The 12,215-nt window shown below is 35.2% G+C and overlaps 1 protein-coding gene and 1 long non-coding RNA gene across 2 annotated transcripts in view; one reads left to right on the top strand and one right to left on the bottom strand.

Moving 5' to 3' along the window:
• LOC107645932 (mitoferrin) overlaps window positions 1-8,897 on the bottom strand; it is a 65,714-nt gene extending 56,817 nt beyond the window's left edge. Inside the window, exon 1 of the mRNA XM_016350126.2 lies at window positions 7,811-8,897. Within this exon, the coding sequence (XP_016205612.1) occupies window positions 7,811-8,587 (777 nt within the window). The 5' untranslated portion in view covers window positions 8,588-8,897. The remainder of the gene's footprint in view (window positions 1-7,810) is intronic.
• LOC107646260 lies at window positions 4,096-5,967 on the top strand. The gene is made up of 4 exons (XR_001621650.2): window positions 4,096-4,533; window positions 4,737-5,037; window positions 5,264-5,312; window positions 5,663-5,967. It is a non-coding gene; the product is annotated as an uncharacterized LOC107646260 (long non-coding RNA).

Raw genomic sequence — 12,215 nt, 5'->3', positions numbered from 1 at the left:
ATAATTTGGTGGCAAGAAAAATATGTAATACAAAGATTTAAAGAGGATCCAAATTTAAACTATATCTTTATTAATTTTAAATTTTTTTCTTAAATGATTCGGTTATATTGGATTTTACCAGTTCTAATTGGTTCTCACCAATTCTAATCTTTAACCGGTCTTAGATTGAATTGAACTGATAAAATTTTTTCATTGATTTTTGTAGTTGCAGAGAAATTACATCCACAACTGACAATTGAAAAATTTTGCACATTGTAGGAATCCTTGACTAATAATTTTGACACATTGTAGGAATCCTTGAATAGTGTCATTATAATTAAAGTGGGGAGATTCAATTAACTGATCATATAGTTGAAAAATTTCGACGTGATATATTCAATTAGTTTATCATAATTGAAAAATTTTGACATTTATTAAGATATTTGACTAGTATAATTTTTAACTAAAACGGTAATACATCTAATTGACTATAAAATAATTATTTATGTGATTGTGATTATACAGGTACATGCCACCAAATATAGGTACCCAATTTAATAATCTCTCAGCTATATCAATAGATAAATTTAGAAATATGAATTTCTTTTTTTGACTTCTGATGGATCTCATCAATTCTTCGAAGACCGGTTTTGCTTGTTCAACCAGTAACTCATCGTTTGAACTAATAAACCAATAAATCAGTTACCTAACTGGTTTGATTATCGATTCGATTTTGACAACTATGGTGCTAAGCATAATTGTCAGAACCAAACTGATGATCGAACCGATTAGGCTATTGGGTCACTAAATTACTGGTTCAACTGGTGGGTCACAAGTTGAACCGGTAGAACCGCTACTATATAATATAAAATATAAAATAGTCAAAAACCTAAAACTAAAATTTAAAATTCAGATTTTCACTAATATTTTAAAAACAATCAAGTTTCAACAAATTATAATTAACACATTATATTATAATGATACAATTAGTATTGGGCTAGCCCAGTTAGAGAACTATACTATAAATAAGAGTATGATGTAATAATGTGAGATATGCACGGTGTAATTGGAAACTCTACTCTCTCTCTCTTTGGCCCTAATTCTAGGAATTTCTCTTCTATTCTCTCTGATTATGTCTAATTCTCTCTAGTTCTTGATACAAATTCGTATCAAATGGTGCTTTCATTGAACACCATGCCAAATTCCTATGATGACGCAATTTGGGATCAGATTCAAACTCAAACTAGCTTAGATCGCTTGAATTCAGATTATGAAAAACCATCCAAGATACTTGCAGATATTCAGGCAACCTGCACCAAAATTTGTACAACCTGGCGAAATCATCAACGACTCCAACAGCCTCCAATATGCCAGATTCAAGCCAAATCAACCTCAGCTTTTCCACGTAGAAATCAATAAAATAAAATATTAATTAATATTAAATGTATTGCTTTGATCGTACATAAATCGCATTCTCTCAATTTAAAAGCGATTAGCTTATTAATTTTTTTCTAGTTATCAACTTCTTTCCCTTTAAAAATAACCTATCCATTAATCCATATGAAGAGTATCTAGTATCTACTATCTACCGTTAAATCCTAACTCTGTTTAATATATTTGACCCTTTTAAGATTCTTTTATCCACGCACTCTTTAACTTTTTATATTAACATGCGCTCTCACGCTCTTTCTCCAGAATTCCCACTCAATAAGAAGAATGCGTGTAAATCACTAACTGTGAACAACAGCTCAACAACACAGCCTCTCGTGAATATCAAATCTCTTATGTTAAAAAATAAGTCAAAAATTGAGTAAAAGTTTTTTTTTTTCTAAATTTGTAAAAAATATTTTTAAGTCTTATTATTTTATTTTTTTTATTTTTTATTTGCATCAAATGTATTTTTATAGTTAATTTTTTAAAAATTTTAGGACTTGTGTATTAATAATACTTGACAATTAGAAGTCATTTTACTTATGTTAAAAGTTGTCTTTGTAAAATTATTGATAAATTAATCTTAAATTTATGAAAAAACTAATTATTAGGGATACATTTGATGCAAATTAAAATAAAATAAAATTTAGAGGTATTTTTAAAATTTTTAATAAAATTCAGGGAAAAAAATATACTTTGTTCATGAGAATAGTAATCAATTCGGATTGGTCGAGTGGTTGACTCACTCCTGCTCCTAAACAAGTGTCGAGTGGTTCGAATATCATCTTGTGTATATATCAATTTGTTGGCCAAAACAAATTTTTAAATAGAGTTTCGATTTACGACGGATTAGTTTTTTCTTACCAAACTAAATAATATATTGAAAAATTAAACAAAGAAACGAGAATAATATGTCATAGGAACTTAGACCGCTTACGCGCTGGTAAACGAAAACCACCTCGACCGAATCAGAGTAAACAACAATGTCGAATCAGGCCGTCCCTTGTCTTGAAAGAATTCACAGACGGCCACCTGCTTTCCCAAAATCAATGAGGGGAGATCTGCTGCTTAGCTCACGGAAACATCCGACCTATACTATAGTCAAGTCGTCCGCGTATCTTTCTGATCTCTCTGCCTTCTATTTATCAGATTATTGGCTTTGACCAATTCAAGGTGAAAAAAAAGGGGTTGGCTAGCTCTAAAAATATAAATTTCTTTGGAAAAAATGAATAATTACTAATTTAAATAAAGAGTTAATAGTCAAAATCGTACCTGAAAAATACTCCGATCTTTATTTTGGTTCTCGAAAGACAAAATTAATCGAAATCGTCTCCGAAAGATACACGACTTGGTCACGTTAGCCCTTCCGCCAGTTGGATGATGACGTGGTGGGTTAATGCCACGTGTCACAAGATGATTGGTTGACGTGTTAGATCAGTGACACGTGACATGTAAAAAAGTTATTTATAATCAAAATAGTACTTGAAAGTTTAGATATAAGTCATTTTCATCCCTAAAATTTTATAAATTAATCAAATTAGTCCTTATATAATTTTTTTTTATTTTTTCTTGATAATATTAAATTTGAAATATTTTTTGATACTACTAATTTTAATAGAAATGTAATTGACAAACAAAAAATTAGTAATTGTATCTTTTCTTCTTAAAAATTTTTCAATAAAATTATCTCTCTCCTTTAATTCTTCTCAAAATCTCTCTTATTCTTTTCTATTCTAAAACGTTTTTCTTACATTATTACATATATATATATACTCAAAATTAAAATGTATGTATTTGTTAACCTAAACAAAGTTATATGCTCAAAATCAAAATTTATGTATATTAACCTAAACAAAGTTATACTACTATTTTTTTCTACTACATCTTTTTTTTCTATTACAGTATTATACTTACATATAGGATGTAATGGTAGTGATATTAAAAGTCAAAATTCAAGAGGATCCACAAATTTTGCTTCAATTTCAAACGGACGATTTTGACTATTAACTCTTTAAATAAAATTTCTAATTACACAACTCAATTAGTTAACATAATAAGTATTTGAATAATTAATCCTTTTTCTTCTTGTTATTCGAAATGTATGCACAGAGGGAAGGAAGATTAAGCAAGTAATTGATTTGTATGTTTATGGAAAACTTTTAACTTTTTTTTCTAATTATGCTTGATCTGCCCTAGATTTGATTCATGGCTCCAATGTGATTTGACTTTTTCCTCTTTTTTCTTCGATGATGGATTGAGAAGTGAACTCCATTTTCCTTCCTAAGCTTTACCCGAAGCGTTTAACATTGCAGCTGATGGAGTTTGTGTTTGAGGCTTGTGGGTTTGGTCTTTGTTAAGAACTCTTTGTACATATGTTCTTCTTATTCGGCTTGCTGATTTTTTAGCCTTGTGGTTCCATTGTTTGGGCTGCACCAATGACTTTTGGGCCTGCACAACTATACAACAATCAAACACAAATTGGGCTTTTAACCCAACCAAACTCATATTTGTCATCATTAATAAATTAAATTGTTTTTCAACTAAGTTGGGTTAGTCTAGTGGTTAGCTCACTAGTTCGCTTAAACAAATGTCAGGAGTTTGAATCTCGTCTTGTGTATACAGCAACCCATTGGCCAGCGACAAATCCTTAAATAGAACTGAGTCCCATAACAGATTAATTCTTGACCTGTAGGGTTAAAGATACCTGGAAGAAGAGTTTTCAGTTGAAATCCCGGAATGGAATAAGATGGAGAGGAAAGCAAGGGAATGGAATGGAGTAGAGTGATATAATCATATAATTGTTCTGTTCCATTGTTTTGATATTTTTGTTATTAAAATGGAGTAATTTCTCATTCTATTTTTTTGATATAGCAATGGAATATACTAATTTTGTTGGGGGAAAGAAATTAGCATTTTGCATTGAATCCTATTCCTCCCAAATTAGAGGGAAGAAAACCAACATAAGATGATGGCATTAGATGGAATTTATTTTATCATTTCCCATGTCCCTCCCACTTTCTGAAGTCCTGTTCTTTTTCTTAAGGTTGATAGAGGTGGGGAAGATGCTTTGCTTGTCAGCAACTATAATGGGGGAGTTCTTGCTATTGCTGATGGTGTTTCTGGGTATGCTACTCTCTCTCTCTCTCTCTCTCTCTCTCTCTCTCTGTATCTAGCTCTTTCCTAGTGTAAAACTTCAATCATTGAACAAAAACACAATATAAAACTTTGAAACTGGTTTTGATTAATTAACTTAACTGGAGTAAGATTGCATCATATGTTAAAATTGAGCTGTATTAACATTATCTTCTTCTCGTTCTGTGCCACAGTTGGGCAGAAGAGGACGTGGATCCTTCGTTGTTCCCACGTGAATTGCTAGCTAATGCTTCTAATTTTGTTGAAGATATGGAGGTAATTATGACAATGAATATTGTTTTTAAGTTATAATTATTCTGTTCTCAAGGTACATGCATTTGTTCTTGGGTAAATGACACTGTCCTCCCTTGAGGTTAAGGAATATTATACACGAGTCTGATTTTGTTGCTAGCAAAGGCATTAGCTAACTTGGCAAGAATTCATGCCACGGATTCAAATTTTGATTCTCCCTATTCATTGGAGGCCAGGTCTAAGGTAAAGAAAAAGTCACCGATTCCGTTTTGAAATGATGGTCAATTTCGACAAAGTAGTGTATTGAAAAATTAATATACTCGGATTGTCCAAGTATATTAATTTTTTGATGTACTACTTTGTCAAAATTGACAACTTTTTGAATCAGCGAAAGTTTAGTTAAGAGTTTCACAAACTTTGGCTCTCCCTTTTCATATTTTTTTTTAATGTTTCTCTACCAATATGCCAGGGTTATGATGCGCCGCTATGGAAGAAGATTCTTGGAATGAAGCTTACAGGTAAGGCAAAACACACCATAAAATGAGGGTATGCTCATGTGAAGATTTCCCATGACCTTATCGTGTTGATTTTCACCATTGATTAGATGTTTTTGACTTTCTATGGGTCTATACTTGGCTCCGCCTTCTTGATCAATCATGAGAATCAACACGATAAGGTCGTGAAATTTCCACGTCTGAAAATCCGTTCCTTCTTACAGTTGTGTATTGCAAGGCGCATGGAGGTTTGAATTTATGACATCATGAAAGCTACTATTCGTATCTTTACCTAGAGACTAATCTTAGCAATTTTATAATGACTATTTTTCTCCGAATTTGTGGCTAACCACACTACTATATCATTGTATCAGGTGGGAAGCTTGATGATATTACCGTAATTGTTGGTCAGGTTGTAAGTTCCTGAGAACTGCTAATCCATCTTGATTGGTTGATTATACTTGAAGAAAGCAAAGATCCTGATTGTGGAGATCACCATAGCAGCAATTCTCTTCAGTATACTGTGATCACTAAATGTTGGTGATTCACTCGGAAAATGGACATAAGGATTTATCATGGAAATATTTATGCTTTGCTATGAAGTGTTATGTTGTGCATCATGCATTTAGAGTGTGTTTTATAATGTGATATTCTTTATAAATTAATTTTCTGTTTCTGAAATGTTAGGTCTGTTTCTGATGAAGGGTAGTTATGTAAGTAATTCTACAAAAAAATAACGTTATAATTACTGTCAATTTGAATTAGAATTCTGGTAAACAATACTCTCTTCAATTCCTTTGTCTGATATTTTAGACTTTGATATATTCTTAATCAGTACTATAAGATCTAAAAAAAATACTAAAAAGTGAAGTGACAAATGAAAGGTTAGGGAGAATTTCAGGAAAAGTACGACCAGCCAAAACCAAATATAAACTATATGGAAAATTCAAAACTTAACTCTGTCCAGAGAATCCCACAAACACGAACGAATCACACGTGACAAACCCTACCCTACCTGATTTCAATAACAGAGAAACAAATTAAAGAGCCAGATAAATATACAAACACAGTAGTTGCCATAAAAGTGAATCCCTTAAAGTTCCAGAATATATGACAATCCTTCTGGTCAAATGTTAATAATACAAAGGTAAAGAAACAAATGCATTATCATGAATCCTTAAACTATGGATTTGCTATAAGCGTGGGATAGGGGATGTATTCAAGGAATAACCTTGTGGTAAAAGGTATAAATATTACAATGAGCTAAACAAAAATAATAAAAATATAATTGTAAGAATAATTTATCAAAATTGGCAGGGTGTACAATACTAAAAAGAATGTACCCCCTAACTTAAGCTAACGCCTGCCTCATAATTATGTAATCCTCCAGGGTTCCACAGGACTTGAAAAGCTAGGCCATGCCCCTGATTGAAGAAGCTCTTTCTAATGATGTTGACAAATAAACTAACCACAATGTAAATACAGAACTAGGGGTATTCTAACTCCATTTGTTCATATGATAGTGCTGCTGTCTTTACTCTGATTTAATTCTTGGAAAAAGGACTTCCCAGCCTCGTACGTTGACCAGCAGATTGCGGCTGCAGGAGCATGGAACAGCATCCTTGGAATCCATCCTCGCATGAGCCCTCTGTATCCATCAGTTTTAGATCAGCTTCAAGGACCTCAGCAGAGCTTCTAAAATTCCAGAGTCGAATTTGACATCAGCTGACAATTTCTTCGGTTAATTTGCAAGTATATTTGAATATTTGCAACTTGAACAGCACGAATAGGTAGACACAAAAGCCTAATTACTGCAACTATCTACTCTATGATCATAATCCTCTTGAGAACAAATAACATTTTAGGCAGATACAAAAGTATAATTAAAAGAAAAACTTACAAGCTTCTACCCACTGAAAAGTGGTGTCTACTACATAGAACAAAAGCACCCATTGCATCCTATCATAAAATGATAAACCATATCTCTACAAAAAAGTCAGCTTCAATATTTTTGTCAATAAATTTTCTTTGCCTTCCTCTATTTCGCCTGTCTTCTATTTATTCTAGTCTTCTTATCTCTGTGGGTAGTCTCATTAGTCATTACCCGACTAAATCACCTAAGACAATATTCTCATATCTTTTTCACCAATAGGCAACAGGTGCTACCCCCAACCGTTTCTTCTTTATAATGCACTCATTCTAATTATACTCTCTAACATGTACGTGTGCAAATTAAGCCTAATTATTAGAAATAGATAGATTAATTATAGGAGGGAAATAGTATAAACCAGAGGCATTAAGTGAAATATTACTAGAGTCTCTTCTACCTGATTCCTTCACTCAAATTCCCTCTCTACTCTCATATTTTCTCAATAGTTGTACAATTCTCATACTAGTCTCTAAGATCCATATTCTTCGTACTCTCTTGCTATCTAAATGCATTGATCCAAAGATGTAAAAAATTTTCATATTTACATATAAATAACTATTGAATAAGTATAAAACAAACCCGACATATATACCTGACACTGTAACTGAGTTTTAACAACATCAAGTGGAGTAGTAACCGCTGCGGCCAAAGCACCGGCAGCGGCACCAGCAGTCGCATGAACAACCAACCGTTCGTCATCGGCGCTCTCCGGTGTCGCCACCTCAATAAGGCCGCGTTTGGCAGCCTCATAAGTAACGAAATGGACCGCGGTAAAAGGCGCATTCATCAACACAGTGGTCCTATACGAAGCATAGAAAGCACCAAACCCTTCCTCACTCATCACCCTCTTCACACAGTCCCAGACACCACGATAACCATTCGCACCACTCAGCTGAAGCCTCTGCTTCACCATGTCCATCGGCGTGAACACTGCATCGCTCACAATAGTGGCGCATACACCGGAAACAGCGTGCGCCAATGAATTGTTAGGGTTCCCGCGCGAGAAGAAGGTCTTGCAGGTTTCGTAGAAGGAGAAGTAGACCGCATGGGCCGGGCCTGCGCCCAGGCCCATTGCGCCGATTCCGCGGTAGAGAGCGATGGGCCCTCCGTTCGACGTGATGATGGTTCTTAGGGCTTGCGAAACGGTGACGTTTCGTTTGAGCGGACAGGTGCCTAGGGCTTGCATGTGGGTCTTGACAGTGTCGACGGGGAACATGGCCATGTGTTCGACGGAGCCAGCGACGGAACCGGAGATCATTAGCTGCCAGAAACGGAGGCCGTCTTGGGAGGTTAACGGCGCCGTTAATTCCCGAAACTCTGCGTTCTGAAATTTCGCTGCTGGTGTTGGTGTTTTTGCGTCTGTGGCCATGGTGATGTTGTTTTTTTTTAAATATATATTTATTTAAATTGGTTAGTAATTGGAGGTGTGAATCCGAATCCGAAAGGGTGTTTGAAGAATTGGAACTGTGATGTGGGATTTTTTTGTTGTTGGGCGGTGGAATGCGTTTTGTGTTCTTCCGCCATAAACGGCTTTAGTTAATGGATAGAAGTGAAATGGGGATTGGATTTTTTACATTCTGAATCTGAAGGAGTGGAGTTGATGAAGAAAATGTCCGTTTGTGAAAGATAACTTGCATTTATTTATTATTCAAATTGGGTTCCAGTTTCCACATGAATTTGTGGGTTTTTTCTTTCAATGAAATTTGCAAAAATATTTGAGTATAAGATAAATGGTTCCTTACCTTTTTAAATGCGAATATTTTTATCTCTCAAGATTGAAAAATACATTTAAATTTCTCACCTTATAAAGTGCGTGACAATTATACTCTTCCGTCGAGTTGGGGCTCAAAACGACAACGAAAAATGTTGACCTGAAGGGGTGAAGACTGAGCTGTCCGTTTTACCTGATGATGTAGATTGGAGAACAAATTATTAAATGACAAATTCGTCCTTATGCTCCAAAATGACGCCGTTACCATCTCTCACCTTATTTCACCCTTTGTAATCCTCATAACACCCAAAAACCACTCTAGATATTACAGAAAATCCTACCAGAAGACAAACAGCTTCCTTCTCCCTCCAAAAAAAACATCTTCCTCTAGTTGAAAGTGGTGGTGTGCTTAGTGGACGTCGTGGTTGGCAAAGGAAACAGCAAGCTTCGTCTGGCAAGAAGCAGTCATCTTCTACAGAGGTAAGGGTAATAGTCGCATGTATACGTATGTTGTTGTTTAAAGAGTAAAGTATCATTTTTGTCCCCAACGTTTGGGGTAAGTCATATTTATGTCCCTAACGTTTAAATCGTCCTATTTGTATCCTTAACGTTTATAAAAGTGATTCAATGTTATCCTACTATCAATTATACTAACAAATCATATTATATTTTTCAATTAGTCTCACTTGGATGTATTCATTCTCAATTAGGTCTCACTTGGATGTGTTCGATTTTAATATTATACCCATTATTTGTGTTTAGATTCAATTATGTCCCTAGAAAAGTGAATTATGTAAATGTTGTAGGAATTAGTTTCAACATTTGATGAGCTAATTTTTGGAGTAGATCATCGATTCTATTCCAAACATTTGTATTAGGATAACATTGAATCACTTTTACAAACGTTAGGGATACAAATAGGATGATTTAAATGTTAGGGACACAAATAAAATTTATCCCAAACGTTGGGGACAAAAACGATACTTTACTCTTGTTTAAATGTTTGTGACAATATAATGCATGGGGTTCGGCTTAGGGGTGATTGCATGTTTTATTTCTGGTAAAAGAATGAGAAAAAAGCTATGTGAAGTTTATTGATTTCTAAATTTGAGGCACCTGATGTAAGGTTTAATGTCTGATTTATGTTGTTGTGGATAATACAGATGGACAATATATATGTGATACCTGTTTTTCATCACGAAGGCCATTTTGGTAGAAGACCCAGTGGAACTCTTGAGTATATTGGTGAGAAAGTTGAAAATTTTTCAAAGATGGACTTGGACTTTGTGAATTTTGACTTGGTGACATTGTTCAAGGGTCTGGACTATGCATCATACAGGGCAGTTTATTGGTATGACCCAACAAGTAGTGACATTGAGTCTGGACTGCACATTCTGAGAGAGGACGCAGGAATAAATGAGATGCGAGGGAACAAGTTAAGGAATTCAAGCACCGATGAATTTTACATTTACTTCGACCACCCCGTGGATGAGCCACAGATAGTGGAAGAAGATGCTACTGCAGAAACGGGGCAGAAGAATTTGATGATCACATTAATGTTGATAGCATCATGAGGGAGTTTCAATCATCACCATCCATAGAAGATGATGGGTATGATAGTGGGGAGGACGAACTGTATAAACCTCCTCCAACTGTCTCTGAAACTGTTTCTGATGATGATTATTCTAGCTGTGATGAGGAAAATGATGGTACGAAGAGAAAAAGAACTCTGAAAGAAAAGGAGAAGGTTCTGCCACAGAGTAAGGTCAATGTCAAGGAAGGGATAGGGACATACAGAGTCAAGTGGAAGTAAAAAAAGAGCTGGACAAGGAGTGTAAGTGGGAGTGATGCCAAAGGAACTAGGCCAACTGCAAAACTCAAAGGAACTGAGCCTACTGTAAAGCCCAAAAGGACCAGGCCTGCTGCCAAGCCCAAAAGAACTGGGCCTAATGTAAAGCCCCAAAGAACTAGGCCTGCTGTACATGTTGAAGAAGTTGTGCCTACTGTGCAGTCCAATGATAGGCCTCCAATCGGACTCTATGTGAATGAGGAGGTTTCAGATGATGATGACCCCATTTATGAGTATGAATCAGAGGATCTTCACACACTAGTGTCTTCAGAGGATGAGGGAGAGAAGTAGGCATGGCAAAAATCTCCGGCAGGGCGGGTACCCGCGGGGATTTACCCGTCGAGGAGCAGGTATGGGGGAAATTCCACGTAGATAACCTACTCCCAAGATATGTTTGGTTGGAGGGTAGAGAAGGGTTATAGAGGAAAATGTGTTTCGTTTCTAAGAAAAAGAAATTAAAAAAAGGGGGGGTTAATTTTATCTTAATCATCTTTTATCGGATAACAAGAATCTAAGCTCAACCCCACCACAAATACATCAGGTCCATTCAAGGCAGCTTGTAATCACATCCTCAAGTTTATAATGTTATTACTCCCTTCACACAGGTTACAGATTCGTGAGAAGAGAGCAGACTGTTCACAAGTTAGAACCTCGCACTCAGCATCCTAACACCCCACTAATCGGAACAAACTATTTCTGATAAATAACCCATAAGAGCTGTTCCATTAAATCATAATCTGAAATCCAGATCAACTCCGACAATGTCGTCTTCTTCTCCTGGTCGCAGCAGACTCGGCAACGTCGTCCTCTTATCCTGGTCGTGACAGACTTGTCGCGGGTCGTCATCTTCTCCTTTTTGCATTGCCGGTCTTCGTTGGTCTTCCTTCCCCTTTTCTTCGTCAGGTTCAGGTAAGTTAGCCCTGGTCTTTGCTGGTCTTCCATCCCCTTTTCTGAATTTAGATTTCTGAAGTAGGGTAAAGAATTTCTGTGTTTTGAATTTCTGGATTTCTGAGTTTTGAATTTGTGAATTTCTGATTCGGTTAATAAATTTTTGAATTTCTGATTAGGTTAACTAATTCATATGTCCGTTGCATAATCAAAAGGCTGATACATAAAAGTATGAGTACCTTTATCTTAAGAAATTGTGGTTGCTAATTAGGTCTTGCTGTGTTACAGCTTTTTTTCGCTGAGTTATTATTTGCTTATGTAGTTTATTGGTTAATAATGGATTTAACAATTAATGATTAATTTTTTGCATAGAATTCCATTTGCAAAAGCCTGATTGTAATTTGTACCGTTGCTCTTATTGGAATATTTTGTAGTGCCAAGAAATAGTTCATGATAGGACAATACTGCACTAGTTTATAAATTTTTTTGTGAAGTTGTTCCTCTATGTTTTTTCATTGTTTTTTAGTTTGATTAATTTATCTATTATCA

Source organism: Arachis ipaensis, chromosome B01 (assembly GCF_000816755.2).
Source record: "Arachis ipaensis cultivar K30076 chromosome B01, Araip1.1, whole genome shotgun sequence".
Classification (NCBI taxonomy): domain Eukaryota; kingdom Viridiplantae; phylum Streptophyta; class Magnoliopsida; order Fabales; family Fabaceae; genus Arachis; species Arachis ipaensis.
The sequence above is the reverse complement of the archived record's forward strand: the minus strand, read 5'-3'. Positions and strand labels throughout refer to the sequence as shown.